This window comes from Pinus tabuliformis, chromosome 4_2 (genome assembly GCF_031772625.1).
Source record: "Pinus tabuliformis cultivar Carrire ecotype Pingquan chromosome 4_2, CPIR1, whole genome shotgun sequence".
In the NCBI taxonomy this organism is placed as follows: Eukaryota; Viridiplantae; Streptophyta; class Pinopsida; order Pinales; family Pinaceae; genus Pinus; species Pinus tabuliformis.
In genome coordinates this window covers 487,567,316-487,583,938 of record NC_142304.1, presented here as the reverse complement: position 1 = coordinate 487,583,938, position 16,623 = coordinate 487,567,316, and the positions used below count along the sequence as shown (strand labels likewise).

Sequence of the window (16,623 nt, the reverse complement as noted above, 5' to 3'; positions counted from 1 at the left end):
TTTTTAATAATTTATTAAATACATGTATTTTTATGCTTATTTATTTTTCATTTAATTAAATTAAAAATGAAACCAATTTATATTTTTTTTAGTCACACCATAATCGTTCATTTGTTGTTTACAACTTCTCCCTTTTGACAAATTGTCTCTTTAGTTTTCTATATTGACGAGGATACCTTTTATTGTCTTTTTCCAGCCCAAATTTGGTTGCCCGTCACCATTAGTTGAGTTGCGTCTTTCAGCCCCACCTAAACCGGTTTTAACAATAAATTATTAGGAAAACCACTGTAAATTAGTCCATTTCATCCCGTGGAAAGTGGATTAAAAGTCAAATGGACTCTAACAGTTTGCGAATGTCATCCCATTGTATATCAAATGGATTGTAACAGTTTGCGAGTTATGCCATTGTTTGTCCTCTATTATTTTGGTGGTTAACTCGGGCGCCCCTTCTAGTAATATGCCCACGGTAGGTGTTGAGTGCCTTCATAAACTATTCACAGAAGAAGACCAAGTATTGAATCACTACTGAACATTGCCATGTGCCCTTTCCGTTGTGCCTTTTCATAGGACGAGGGGGAAGAGCCAGCATCTGCCCATTAGAGCATCGGAAAGATCAAGCAACCTTCAAATTGGGTTTATATAAATTTGATGTCACCACCCTCTCACTCATTATAGTGTGGGAATTGATATTTGATTCAATCAGGCCTCCTCCTCAACACTTCTATTCTGTTCTGTGGAGATGGCTCATCCCATTGTCATCAAGGTCAGTTGTCGCCTTACTCTGTTGCTGATTTCCATATTATTAGATCCTCATTCTTTTTGTGATGCGGATTTATATTTATTTTGGGTTGTGTCTTCTGAAATTGTAGTTAACTAGAAACCACCCAAAACTTTGATGTTTGTGTTTCTCTGGTCTCAAACGTTTATGATTTTGGTTTTCTGTCACCATTATTACTGCAGGGTGCCTTCTGTATGCCTCACGTGACTACTTCCTTCGCAAACAATGACAAAGCATTTTATAATTGTGAATTCCAGGTTAGTAGATTTGTATGCCTCTTTGGTTTGATTCCTATGTGAGAGTCCATTACTTATTGTTATTGATCCTGTATGCAATTCCCTGATTGTCCAGAGCCCAGTCTGGAATATTTTTTCATTAGTGGTAATAGATGTTTAAGCAGAAAGTTGTGCTGAACATGCATTTCAATCTGCCTGGGGTTACCCTCTTTTATTTCAATATTTAGGTGAGAAGTTTGGGCACCCTCCGAAAGAACGTGTTTGTTTGTCTCTTTTGAGGTTATTATTTCTTCTATATGTTTGTGATTAGCTTCCTGTAAGGCTATAAGATACCGCAAGAGGTTTCCGCTGTCGATTGTGATGGGGACTGGTTTCTCTGTTGTTGGGTACTTGTGATTTTATGGTTAGACAAAAAATTACTTTGTCATATTGATGTCTGTCTGTTTATAATTTTTCACTGGCTGCGTATGGATTTGATCATCATGGTCTATCTATTTATGATTTTTCTCATAGAGATTCCAGTGACACAGGGCACACTCACCATCCACAAAAGCATCCAACAAATTCATTAAAAGGTGGGGATGGTGGTTAACTGTAAAAGCCGAAGTTACCCAACTCAACTTGGTGAATAACTTGGTGGCCTGAGAGTAAGAGTTGACTTGGCAAATTAAAAAATAATTAATATACTTAACTTTTAAGAAAAAAAAAATATTTTACTCACATGAAAGTTTACAATGTTCATATGATGCTAGCTTTCAACAATAACTTGTTTTAAAGTACATAGCTGATACTTAATACTACAAAATCCCATGGATTTTCGATAGTTAGCGGTTTTGTTGGTTGCCTGCTGTGAAATGACTCAAAAGACAAGCAATTGAGTGCTGTTTTTGTTTTTTATGTCTTTTATATGTTAAAAACCGAGTCAGACTGAAGTTAGACTTGCCAAGTAAATTCCACTTGTATTTGACTTGTGAGTCGAGTTATATTTGCAAGTTAAAATTGCAATATCACTTAGGCATGAGTCAGACTTAGAGACATTGACTTGATTCCGCTACCATAGAGTCAACTTAAAGTCAAACTCAAAAACTCACTTGGACCTGGGTGAGTCTGGTAATACAGGATACTAAAAACCTATTAATCTGCCTCTACATGCCCTGAAAGAAAAGCTACAGCAAGTAATAAAGTCTCATGTAGTTTGTTGATGCAGTTGTTTGTGCTCTATATGACCGTATTTCATGCCAGATATGCTTCTTGGAAGTTTCCTTGTGTTAAATGAGTAAGTATGATAACCATGTTGAAACAGACTGGCATTGCCAGGCAGTTCTGCATTTACTTTCTCATTGTTTTCCTTGCTTTGATGAAAATGCTGACTATCATCATTCAGTTTGTTCCAAACACCATGACCAACATTTGAAGCATCAATGCATTTTAAAATGATTATTTGTAATGCCTATCTAAGGCAAACTAACATGACTAGCTAATTTGTGTTAAACTTACTTATAGTCAGAAAATTTCATATTATTTAGGGGATTTCTGTTAAAAGTAACAAACAATGACCTAATTTCACTCTCAAAACACATTTTCCAGTGGTGAGTTATGTATCAATTCAATCACCTGCTTGTTGTGATCCATTAATTACGATCATTCCTTGTTTCACCACTAAACCTTTAAATAAATTCACACATCAGTTTAAGTTGGAACTTTAGCAGTTTACTTTGTATCCCACATAGACATTGAAACATTAATGCTATCCTTTTGGGTTAATTAAGAGTGAAGGTTGATTGATTATTGCTGTCATGTATCTGGATCCCACTCCTTTGCAGATTGGAGCATAAACATAACCAAAATATTAATAATTCCTAAAAACAGCACAAACATTCACATCATGAACAAAAGGAAACTAGGGTTTATAGGCTGAAATCCTCATGAGGAAGAAAACTCAGTGCAGTCAGCTTGCCTGTATTCATCAATGGAGCCACACCACATCCTTTCTTCTGTGGAACAATATGCAGCTGATCATCACTGTTGTCAGACTCAGCTGACTAATAGCCTTGTCTGTCACAGACCTATTTTCTAACTGTGTTTTGAATTCCTTTCCAGAGCCACACTTGTTAACACTAGATAGAAAACAATAATGCCTACTCTTACTTTTTCCTTTCTTTTTTAAAAGGCCTGTTCTTTTATTTTAGTTATTAATATCAATTACTTGAATAATCAGGGACTCTGCACTTGGGTCTCCAAGTTCACTTGATTACACATCATATATCATTGGGCAAGGGGCCAGAGTTGGGGTACTACATTATCCTCTCCCTTGGATTAGCATCATCTTTGGTGCTGTCTTACTTGATGCAACAGGTTGGAACATTATGTCAGTGTTTGACCTCTACACATTCAGATCTTAGGCAACACTGTAGTTTCTCATGACATCTTCTGATTCCAAAAATTCAACATGCACCTATTCCAAACATCAGGAGGAATTCAGGCCAATCCATACATGAAATGTAATTCATGGCCATGCTGAATCTCTAGTATCTACCGAAATGGAAACTGATATTATGCATTAGTAACTGCTGAAACCATAGATTTCGAAACAGGATGAACCTTTTTCACCTTTCTGTGCATTGATGACAGACTTTTCAATGAAGATATGAGTTCTGCAACTTGCATACTTGCCCTGTAATTAATATAGAGGTGTTGATAACTCAAAATACAAGATCAACACCAAAATATCTGTGCCAATTCATACACTTGTATCTCCACTTCTGCTCCCTGATTCACAATCAAATCAACTTCAGTGTTAAATATTCTGTGATATGAATAATTTCCCAACTTTTAAAGAGATCTAAAGGCACTTGACACTCTTCTAGCTTATCCGCAAGTCTTGATTTCTCAGAGTTCTGTTAAGGCATTGCACATTGGTTTGCAGTCTGAAAATTTGCATGCTTTTCCATTCCGGATTAATAGCATTGTCCTATGAGTGTATTGCTTTCCTTTTTCTCATCTTCAATTTGAAATTGATCTATAACTACAGTGTCTGCAAGTTGAAATCAAACAGCATGATGACCTACTCAGCTATTGAGTGCGTACCTTTCAAATACATAATTTCTCATTCTGTACGCCTGCCTTAACTAAATTCAATAAAATTGGACAATGACCAAAGAATCTCTTTAATTTGCTGGCTGAGTTGTTTTACTTCTGTCTATGAGGCTTCCAATGCATGCATGAGGAATAACCCAGTGGACTTTCAAAGCTTCTATTATGAGCTTTGAATCTTACTGAACAACCATGGTATGAAATTCTGCCTAGAGCCAACTTCAGTCCCCAAAGTAGATCCCTTGTCTCTGCCTAACTGTTCAAGACTCTCCTTATCTCTTTTATGCAGGAAATAGAAAAAGGTACCATTTTGGTATTATAAATATGTGCAGCTGCAAGAACCTTGAATTCTTTCTCGAAGTTCTGTGAAGCCTAAGTGTGTTGAAGTCTTAAGGAATCAGTTCTGCCTCAGATCAGTCACCTTTGACATAGAATCCTGCCTCTGTTCGAGAACTTTTAGATTCAACTAAAGTCTGCCCTCTTCTTCTTAAATGATACCTTAACAAACCCTCCCAGCCAATTGTATGTACATGTCATAATTACTGTGTTTCTTCTTCCAAGACCACCCTATCTCCACACAGTCAAATGGACCTCAAAAAATAATTTTTGGCAGTGAGCTACATGTGAGTTTGATCACATACTTTATTTTTCAAATAGAAAGGATAACACCTATCCCATCCCAGTATTAAATCATTAGATTCTGAATGGCCCCAAAAATATTTGGCCCCAACAGAAATTTATCTGCCATTTTATCCCAAATTTGATGGATAGAGAAGCAGAAAATGTAATGTCCCAGTTTATAATTTTCCTAAATCTCTCGGGAAATTGCTTTAAAAATCCTACTATAAATTTCTCCAAGCATTTGAAGAACAAGAACCATGAAATTGCGGCAAAAATAAGACAACATTTGCAAATAAACCCAGAAATGCCACAATTGCAAATAACACAAGAAATGGAGAATGGAACAGATTTATTACGTACAAAACTCTTGATAGAAATAGCTGCAGTGATGGCCACAAAAGATCTGCTGCAATAATAAATAGGGCCTCCAAAATAGAAACTGAAAATCAATAAGATGCACCTGTGAATTCTAGATGAATTCACCAAGGGGATAGATGGGTACTTGCCCACTCTCACTGAATTACCCGAGGGTTTCCTTTCTTGGGCTACCGTTGACGCTGAGAACTCCCGGTTCTCCAAACCTCTTCACAAGAAAAAATTCAACTCGAAGATGTCCCAAATGATCTTCTCCTCCTCCTTTTAAAGACTCCATAGATAGATCTCCAAACTTCTAGAAGTTTTTTATTTTATTATTTTACTATTATTCTAGAAGCTCCTCCTTGACTTTGCCTTAAGTGACTTTGTAATTTATTTAAGTGACTTTTGGCCCTTTCCCCTTAATTAATATTTTCCCTTTTAATTAAATGACTAATTAAAGTCATTTTTAAGCTGGAAAAATGGTAATTTGCCCACCATACTCTCTCCGGCTGCTGAAAATCACTTAGCATCCCATCGTGTAGATCTTCTCGTTTTGGTTCCAACGAGCTATTACACTAAGGTGTTTCGTCAAATATTCCTCTTGGAATGCCACCTTGAGTGTAATTAATTAAGTTATGTCCAATAATAACCTGCTTTACGTGAATTATTAGAAAGCCACAGAACTAGAAACAAACTATGCAAAACTGCTCATGATGATGTATATGCCAAGCGAATGCTGTCAGATCCCATAAAAACTCCTCAAAACTCCCTCGGGAACCTTGATGATATAATTCTGCTCCTGTGACTAGGTCATCTTGTGCCCTGAAAATCCACCCTGGATGTACTATAAAACTAAAAATGGGGACATGACAAATCCTCCCACCCCAAGATTGCTTGCCCTTAAGCAATCCGTATCTATCCACTGCAGAGGCATCTGAAAACTAATACTAGGATCCCATAATTATGAACAATTGTGCTACGTATTCGTCCACGCTAACCAAACATGAATGAGTCCCTCAATACCTGGATCCCAAACAAGCCACTGACTCAATTTGCCATCAATGGATCCACCTGGATCCCAAAGCCACCATAGCCAATCATCCTCGTCCATACCCCATGGCTCTAGATGTGCTTTGTCTTTGACCATAGATGATGCTCCATCAATAGAATACCAACTCATCACCTCTCTCCAATCCAACCTCTAGCATAGGCCGAGGTCAACCCCACTCTGCTGATGTTGGGCTAGTGCTACTGGAATACTGATGAACTATTGGTCCACATCCCACTGCCCACTGAAACATGCAGTAACCCTCTCATCTAAGGGCTCCTGCTGTACTGTGCCCCTAACTAAGAATGATACTCCATCAATAGGATACCAACTCATGATCTCCCGCTAATCCAAAGCATGGACACTTGTGTAAGGAACAAATATATTATGTTGATGTTGGTCCACGTTCAACTCACGTTGCTTTGCCTGGTCAATTAAAAAGATCTGTCTAACAAATCATACCCCTCTTTATAATGGGCAAAAGTGGGCAAGCTATGTTGCAAGCCTTGTCTATGTACTCCTAGAGAGGGCTGCTACTTGAAAGTTGTTAATTTTAGTTAACAATGGTATGTTCTATGCTTAGCACAATTACTTCAATGTTCCTTAAGCAGGTCAATAGCAATTTCCAATTTATATTTCTGGTAGCAATCACATTAACCATTAATCACATTGACATTAAAAGTAGATAGAACATGAAGCAAAATGTAGAAGACAAGCCAAGACAAGAGGACACCAGATTTGGCGGATGCTAGGGAAAAACCCGAATGTGGGGAAAACCCTTTGATCAATTCTTCTTATTATTATATCAAAATGCTTAGCAGAGAGAGTACAAAATTCAAATTGACTTGCCCAATTCAAAGACAAAACAACCCTGACAATTTTTGCAGTCAACTGCAGTCAAACTTTATCCCTAACCAGAAAGTCAACGTTGGTAAAAATAGCAATAAATTATCCTCAAAACAGCTTGATCTTCCCAGTCTAACTCGACCTCCAGTAGCAGTCAAATTCAGCCCAAAACAATCACAGAATCTATGATCAAACTTGGTCAACCCTGCGGTCAACCTGTAATTTTGGTTTGTAGTCAAAGTGCAGAGAATGCCTCGGTTTCTTGCCAAAAGATGTGGCTTGCTAAGACAAAAATAACCCTAGGAAATCGAAGTCAATTGATGCTTGGAAGGTCACGGTCAACGCTGGTCAAACTGTAATTTTTTTTGTGATTTTAGGCCCTGTAATTCATTTTGAAATTTCGTCCTCTTTGATCCACACATGTGCGAGAGAAGAGTGCCCAATGTAGTACGAACCAATGAGAGGAGAAAGAATGTGTGAGTGATGAAGATGCCAAATGGGGTGAGAGGTCACTTGTATTTATACAATACGTTGTGGGTGAAGAGTCACATCCATTGGGCTTCATGAGCCTACATGTTGATGTGGCCGACCTAAAAAATTTGCTCATGTGTAGGCATAAATTCAAAAATGCACTTCTGCTTGTCCAAATTGAATGATCTTTATATCAATTTTGGTTCTCTCGAAAAGAGGAATTTAATGCAATCATCATCTCCATCAAATGAGCTGCCCCAAGGTGGAATTTGGCCCTAGTTGCCAATTTTAACACTCCCTCTCAACTAGGGAGAATTCCACCTGCCAATCCATCATCGATCATCATGCCATCCTGTCGTCATGTACCATCTCTGTCATCTCATCTCTGCTCTGCTGAACCATGATGTAATAATGAAGAAGAATTGAATGAGAATGAGTCACAAGACCTTATCACTCTCCACTAACCAAAGTCAGTCCAGAGGTAGAACCTCAATTGATCCCAAATCAAGTTGTTGAACACCATGCATCTTAGACATAGGGAGTACGACAGTACACAATGCGTCTATCGGTAGTGCTATGGTCCCTATCCACGTTTCCCAACTCATTGGCCAGATGAGAGGTGCTTTCCATGAGTCATGGACTACATGGGTAGGATGTATGCTGGGGCATCAGCAGGAGAAGGTGAACCACTCATCCTTCTCATATGCCATAGGAGAAGGTGAACCACTCATCCTATGCATATGTCAATTGTAGGGGAAGGTGAACCACTCACCCTACACACATGTCAACCATCATGGGGTATCACAGGGGAAGGTGAACCACTCACCCTATACATAGCACACCAATAGGGGAAGGTGAACCACTCACCCTATGGTCGCTCATAGCTCCAAGAAGTACCCCAAGCCCCCAGGAGCTCCCAGAGCTCAATGTCCAACTCAAGCGGGACCCTCATAGGAGGGTCTTTCCACGATTCCAAGTTTCTCTCGGAAGGATAACAATTTGACCTTCCCTAAGGGCTTTGTGAGGATGTCTGCGACTTACTCATCAGTCCTAATGTGTTGGAGCCTTATTGCTCCTTGCTGTACCATATCCTGGATAAAGTGGTACCTGATATCAATGTGCTTGGAGCGGTCGTGGAACACGAGATTCTCTGAAAGGCGAATCCCACTTTGGTTGTCATAGTAGATCACGGTGGTATCCAACACATGCTCAAATAACTCACTAAAGAGCTTCCTCAACCAAGCAACTTCACAACAGGCCATACTAGTGGCAATGTATTCGGCCTTGGCGGTGCTTAAAGCAATAGATTTCTGCTTCTTGCTCATCCAATAAATTGAAGCAAACCCTAATGAGAAGCAACATCCAAACGTGCTTTTACGATCCACCACATTGCCATCCCAGTCAACATCAGTATATCCATGTAGCCTCAAATTCCCGACAGCGTATCTTAGACCATAGTTGATTGTGCCACATAGATATCTCAAGAGATTCTTAGCAGCAATCAATGAATGTGATGAGGCTCGACCATAAATTGACTCATTGTATTCACAACGAAGCATATGTCCGGACAAGAGTTTACGAAGAAAATCAGGGACCCCACAAGTTGTCGATACTCGGAAGGGTTTGCCAGTTCGGGCCCAGCAACACTTCCACATAGCTTCTTGAAATTGAGTTCCATCAAAGTAGACACAACTTGCAATCCACCATCCCACATCTCTTGAGAAACTTCACAATATGTTTTCCTTGAGAATGGAAAATCTCACCTAGCTTTTGCCAGACATCTAAGCCTAAGAAGTAATGCATTAGACCTAGGTCCTTCATCTCGAACTTGGAAGCCAACTCCCTCTTGCATTGATAAATGAGAGGGTCTGCACCTTGTCAGAAAGAGATCATCTACATAAAGGACCAGAATGAGAGGCCTGTCCTTTTCAACCTTGAAATATAGGTTAGGGTCAGCTTCGCTCCTTGTAAATCCCAACTTCATAAGATAGCTATCAATCCTCTCATACCAAGCCCTAGGGGCTTGTTTCAACCCATAGAGGGCTTTCTTCAACCTGCATGTGTGTGTCCTTCGATCTTGTATTTCGAACTCCTTGGGTTGTTCTACATAGACTTCCTCCTTACGTGATCCATGTAAGAAAGCACTGTTAATGTCCATTTGGTGTAGGCTCCATCCTTGAAAGGCAACGAGCGCAATAATAGATCAGATAGTGGTGTATCGGGCAACCGGTGCAAATATCTCGTCATAGTCCACCCCTTCCTTTTGAGAGAAGCCTCGAGCAATGAACCTAACCTTGTATTTTTCAGCACTCCCATCAGTGCCATGTTTGATTTTGTAAAGCCATTTAGAAGTGACCACAGACTTGTCCTTAGGTCTAGGAACCACATCCTGGAGATCATTCTTCATGATTGATTCGTATTCCTCATTCATCGCATCCTTCCATACTTGGTGTTTCACGGCTTATTCGAATGTACATGGCTTAGATTAAACAATAGTACTCATAGCAGCTAAGTACCCTTGATACTTGTTTGACTTCTTACTTTCACGAAATGTCCCTCTTGGAGAAATATGTCTTTCAGCATCTTCGAGAGTGTCTTTGAGCCACAAAGGCCTTTTCCTTGAGGTAGAGGGGTCACCGGGAGGTGGATCAATGGGATCCATCGGGCCTTCAACATTGGGCATTGGTTCATCTGTTGGAGATTCATCTTGCTTTCTTGCAACATCATCATTGTCCTTCCTTGGAGTGGGGAGATCTCGGGCCTTCCCAAGGGCAGAATCTTCAATGAAGGTGACATCATGGCTAACTTCCACATCTCTTTGTCTAGGCACATAGATTCTATATGCCTTTGAAGTTTCACTGTAGCCTACAAATATTCCTTTCTTTCCAGATGCTTCTAACTTGTTTCTTTTCTCTTTAGTCACATGAAAATACACAGGACAACCAAATATTCTAAAATGAAAAACATTAGGTTTCTTCCCAGTGAAAACTTCTTTGGGTGTCTTGAAATCCAATGCTTGATGCGGGCTCCTATTTAAACATACACGACAGTGTTGGAAGCTTCTCCCCATAAGAACTTCGGTAGACCTTGATCATGGAGCATAGCATGGGTGGCTTCCATGATTGTTTGATTCTTCCTTTCAGCAACACCATTTTGCTCAGGAGTGTATGCAACGGTTGTCTCCCTCTTAATGCCAGCCTCTCTGCAAAAGTCATTGAATTCGTTTGATTCATATTTGGTTCCATTGTCGGTCCTCAATATCTTGATCTTCTTCCCTTTTTGATTTTCAACCAAGGCTTTGAAAGAACGAAACCATTTGAACACTTCATCCTTCTTCTTCAAGAAGTAGATCCATGTTTTGTGAGAGAAGTCATTCTCAAAAATTGCATAAGATAAATATCCTCCTAATGATGTTACGGACAACATACCAGATGGATTAGAATGGACCAATTGAAGGATGTCAGTAATTTGACTTTCACTTGAAGGGAATGGTCCCCTTGTAAGTTTTCTAGCTGCACAACCCTAACAAACACCCTCATGATCTATGTTGAATTTGGGCATACCTGTGACCATCCTTCTTAAGGCTTTGTAATGAAGGTGGGAAAATCTTTGGTGCCATAACTCAGATTGAAGAGAAGTATCGCAAGTCAAAGCTCCCAAAGGACTTCCTCCAACATGATAGAGACCTTCAACCCTAAATCCAAGTGTAAATGCATCTTTAGGGTTTCTTTGCCAAATGCGTACCTTTCCATCAATGAATGCTACCTTGAAGCCTTTGTCTTCCATCGTAGAAATAGACAACATGTTCTTCTTCAAATCGGGTACATACAATACTTCTTGTAGATGAAGAGTTTGACCTTGATTTAAGTGAAGAGTGACAGTCCCTATTCCTTTCATGGGATAGGTGGCATTGTCTCCAAGTATGATCTCCAAATTAGTCTTCTTTTCAATCAAATTTGAGAGGGCCTCCTTGTACCCAGTGAAGTGCCTTGAGGCTCCACTATCAATCAACCAATGATCCAAAGTATCCGGAGGAGAGGCAATAGTGAGGGCAGAAATAAGATAAAATTCCTTTTGTTTTTCTACAACATTAGTTTCCTCATACCTGGAATTTCTCGTCCTTTTGGGAGGTCGACCATTACCATATCGAGTAGCGGGAGCATTCCTCTTTCCTTTATTGTTGAACCTGTTGTTCCTTTGATTGCCATTGCCTTTGAAATTGTTGTTGTCATCCTGTGGAGTATCCTTCTTGTGAGGACACTCTCTAGCATAGTGGCCAAACCTGTTGCAATTGTAGCACCTTCCTTTTCTTCCTTCTTTGAATCCCTGCTTGAATCCTTGACCTTGTCTTTTTGGACCAACATTGTTCTTCCTCTTTGCATGAGCGGAAAAAGCAGTAGGTTCATTTCCATTTGAAGGCTTGTCTCTCTCCATCATCCTTGTCTCTTCTTGTGTGCATCTAGCTAATAATTCATCGAAACTAGGAATCCTGTCATTGTTAAGAATAGTGCTGTTAAACACATGCTATGCTTGTGAGACTTCCAAGAGTGATGAAAGTGAGCTCCTGTTAGCAACAACTTCTCTGATAGATAGAAGATCATTCTTGATTTCGGTAATCCTCATGAAGTAGGATTGGATAGACTCCCCTCTATCCATTTTGATGTCCTTCAACTTGTTTTTGAGAAAGAGGATTTGATTTGCATTGTTTACTTTGAACATCCCAACCAGCTTATCATACATCTCCTTAGATGTTTCTAAATTAGAAATATAAGCAACCAAATGCTTTTGAATAGATTCTATTTAGCTTTGACCTCACCTTTCTTGTATTTCGTCTTTGCAGCAGCAGGGGCATTTGAAGGAGGCTCCACCACTCTTCCCTTTACATAGACCATAATATCATTCTCTTCCAAAGTCATCTTCCATGCATGATAGTTGGATTTGTCCTTGATCTTATCCTCGGATTTGAAGTATGATGTAGTCGCCATTGAAGCTAGACCAATATTCTTGTCCAACAACTCTTTCTTAGTGATTTCTTTTCTCTCTCTTGCTTGGGCTTTGTCTTCACCTGGGCCTTGATACCATGTTAATTTTAGTTAACAATGATATGTTCAATGCTTAGCACAATTACTTCAATGTTCCTTAAGCAATCCAATAGCAATTTCCAGTAGCAATCACATTAACCATTAATCACATTGACAATGAAAGTAGATAGAACACGAAACAAAATGCAGAAGTCAAGCCAAGACAAGAGGACACCAGATTTGGTGGATGCCAGGGAAAAACCCCAATGTGGGGAAAACCCTTTGATCAATTCTTCTTATTATTATATCAAAATGTTCAGCAGAGAGAGAGAGAGTACAAAAGTCAAATTGACTTGCCCAATTCAAAGACAAAACAACCCTGACAATTTTTGCAATCAACTGTAGTCAAACTTCAACCCTAACTAGAAAGTCAATGCTTGTCAAAACAACAAAAAATTATCCTCAAAACAACTCGGTCTTCCCCAGTGAAACTTGGCCTCCAACAACGGTCAAATTCAGCCCAAAACAGTCATAAAATCTGCGGTCAAATTCAACCCAAAAGAGTCACAAAATCTGTGGTCAAACTTGGTCAACCCTGCGGTCAAAGTGCACAAAATGCCTCAGGTTCTGTGCCAAAAGATGCGGCTTGCTGAGACAAAAATAACCCCAAAAAATCAAGATCAAATGATGCCTGGAAGGTCACGGTCAACGCTGGTCAAACTATAGAATTTCTTGTGATTTTTGGTCCTATAATTCAGTCTGAAATTTTGTCCTCCTTGATCCACATGTGTGAGAGAGAAGAGTGCCCAATGTAGTACGAACCAATGAGAAGGAGAGAGAATGTGTGAGTGATGAAGATGCCAAATGGGTGAGAAGTCACTTGTATTTATACAATACGTTTTGGGTGAAGAGTCACGTCCATTGGGCTTCATGAGACTACATGTTAATGTGACTGACTTGAACAATTTGCACATGTGTGGGCATAAATTCAAAAATGCACTTCTGCTTGTCCAAATTGGATGATCTTTATATCAATTTTGGTTCTCTCGAAAAGAGAAATTTAATGCAATCATCATCTCCATCAAATGAGTTGTCCCAAGGTGGAATTTGGCCTTAGTTGCCAATTCTAACAAAAGTACTACAACTCTGCCAGTTTCCTGTGCATCTGTCTGCTCCTCATCAATGGTTGGTCCAAAAGATAACTGCTCATCCTCCTCTGTCATGGGCTCAACATGAACCTCCAACTAGCTCTCCAAAAACGACACACTATGCATATCATCCTCCTCAGCTGATTCATGCTCCTCTATGTGCTTTCCATGCTAAATCACCAGTCCCTCAACTCACCGGCATACTCCCTGATCGTCTTCCCTCATGGGAACAATTTGCTGCTCATCATACTTCTCCATCTCACATAAATGCATACTGGGGCTGCTGTTAACAACTCCATATGATTGCTCATGCTCCTCAAGGGTATCCTCATAAAAACTCATGGACTCAACTATAGAAGAAGAATCCTCATCTTTAAAGTCAGAAGAAATCTCCTCCTGATCTACCGCTGTCATCTCCTCGATGTCACCCAAACATGAGTGGTTAGGCCCCCAAGGTTCCTTGCAGATGAAGCAAAGTCCCTTACTCCTTAACTCATTCTTGCTGCATGGTACACCGAACCTCAACAACTCCTTCCTGGTCGACTGTCTTCTGAACAACCCAATGTTCTGCTCAACCAACCTTTCGGCTAGTTCATAAGCAGCATGTGAGACTACCTGTTCCTTCCTCCAAATGGCCAAAAAATTGGATTGCAACTCTCTGCAAATGGCCTCACGGTCTCCCATACATGAAGATAAAATGGATTGCATGTGTGTTTTGACTGTGTCAGGATGATGTTTCCTAATGCTGAAGAAGCATTGGAACATTTGGAGAATCAAGTCATCACACTCTAAGTCAAACATGATGTCATATGTTCTAACCATGGCCATGACTTCTAGAATCTCAAGCTTCTTCCCAAAGGTGGGGCCCTCACTGTTATCCAAGTTTTGAAAGGTCTCCACTATCAACCTGGAGACTCTCCTCATAATGTCATCATTGTAAGGGGGTATAGGTGCGGTCAACATCATGATACTACTGAGATAGGAGGCAATCAAAAGTTTGACCCCTTCACAAGGGTGCTCCAAATACTTGTGTTGTACTAAGGCAAGCATGACTGGTTTTAAATCCCAAATCAAGCTCTTTCCATCTGACTAATCCACCTTCGAGAGGAGTGAAGCAAGTTCTTCGAACTTGAGAAGGTCTTTTATTGTAACCCCCATGAAACTCAAATTTGTCCCATGTGCATAGATTTTGGGTCTCATATCATGTTCTTTCTATGGCTGCTCTTGTTGTAGCATCGAATGTATCTCGTTGGAAAATGATTTGTTGACTGTCGCTTCTAATTTATTAAGGGAATTGATGAAGTTCTTATCCATGTTTTAGTTCAATGATGGCAAGGACATCAAGCTGGCATACCTTATCACTCAATGGGACAACAATAAACTTTTGATACCACACTGCATGCATGCAAAACCCAGGTGAAATGAAGTAGACCCAAGTGCTGGAAATGACCCAAACAGGTAGGACCCACTGCCAGGAAAATAGTAAATATGTTGTCGCTGTTGTTGAAGAAGAATTGGAGTTTCTGCCTTCAAAACTACTCAGAAAATTCTGAAAATTAACCCAGAGCTCCTCACACCAAACCCATAAAAACCCGTAAATGGTCTGGCTTAAGTCCAAGACAAAATCAAGCCCACCAAGTGGTGTGAATTACCCAATTTACCAATAAAACGCAATGTTGATTTACAACTTGAATACTACCCGGGAGATTATGAAATTTTAACCACAAACTCCTCTCACAAAACCCAGAATAACCCCAAAAAATCTTGGGCAAATTCTAGCTGACCTGAAAAGCCCTAATTAGTGCAAATTCCCCTATCTGCCCCACTCTGTGCACTGCTCCAAAGAAGATAAATTCATACCACAATGCTCCAACGCTTCAGTCTTGCAAACCCACTGCAAAATCACTGGCTCAAATGAGAGAAATCTCCTGCAAAACCTTCGGCAAAAAGTATGCTTCGACAAATAAATTGGGCTCTAGCAAATAAACTCAGCCCCGATAGATAAATCCGGCTCTGGTAAATAAACTAGGCTCCGGAAAATAAATTGGGCTCCAACAAATAAACTTTTCCCAACAAATAAACTCGGCCCCAATAGATAAATTTGACCCCAACAAATAAACTGTGCTTCGACAAATAAATTGAACCCAACAGATAAACTCGGCCCCACTAGACAAATCTGGATTCGTCAAATAATTACGATAAATGGAACAATAATACGACTTCAACAAATAAAATTTCTTCCGAAAATATCTAGAAGTAATTTTTCCGAAATTTTAATAAATTCCAACAAAAATTCGACAACCTATGAATCACATTTTTTTATTATTGGAAAATGCCACAAGAAGAAACCCGACCAAATTTATTAATAATATTGAGGAAGAATCTCTTCACAAATAAATTCAACTGCTGCAAAATAATTCGACCCAACAAGAGAAACTCAACTTGGCAAGAGAAATTTGGCACGACAAGATAATTTTGGTGCAGCATGATAAATTTGGCCCAACAAAATTATCTCGGTCTAGAAAGATAAATTCGGCTGAGCAAAATAATTTCGGCCTAGCAAAATAATTTCAGTGCAGTAAAATAAAATTTTCCTTGCAATATCGTTAATTCCGGCCCTGCAAACCAAGATTATTCCATCCAATATGTTCTCTTTGGCACTTGAGCAATCACCTGCAACAATTATACATTGTCAAATAATTAAGAAATTTTACCCACATACTTGGCTCTTTTATTCTTTAGGAACAATACGGAAATACGACAACTTTGATTTTAACCCACAACTGGCCAAAATCATGCTCTGTTACCACTGTAATGTCCCAGTTTATAACTTTCCTAAATTTTTCGGGAAATTGCTTTAAAATTTCTACCATAAATTTCTCCAAGCAATTGCAGAACAAAAACCAGGAAATTGCGGCAAAAATAAAATAACATTTGCAAATAAACCCAAAAATGCCACAATTGCAAATAACACGAAATGGAAAATAGAGCAACTTTATTTCTT

At 39.4% G+C, this 16,623-nt stretch overlaps 1 protein-coding gene across 1 annotated transcript in view; it reads left to right on the top strand.

The window, feature by feature from the left end:
- The first annotated feature begins 393 nt into the window (after nucleotides 1–393).
- RFNR2 (root FNR 2) overlaps nucleotides 394–16,623 on the top strand; it is a 38,653-nt gene continuing 22,423 nt past the window's right edge. The window contains exons 1-2 of the mRNA XM_089428874.1: nucleotides 394–763; nucleotides 961–1,035. Coding sequence (XP_089285000.1) covers nucleotides 740–763; nucleotides 961–1,035 — 99 coding nt within the window. The 5' untranslated portion in view covers nucleotides 394–739. The remainder of the gene's footprint in view (nucleotides 764–960; nucleotides 1,036–16,623) is intronic.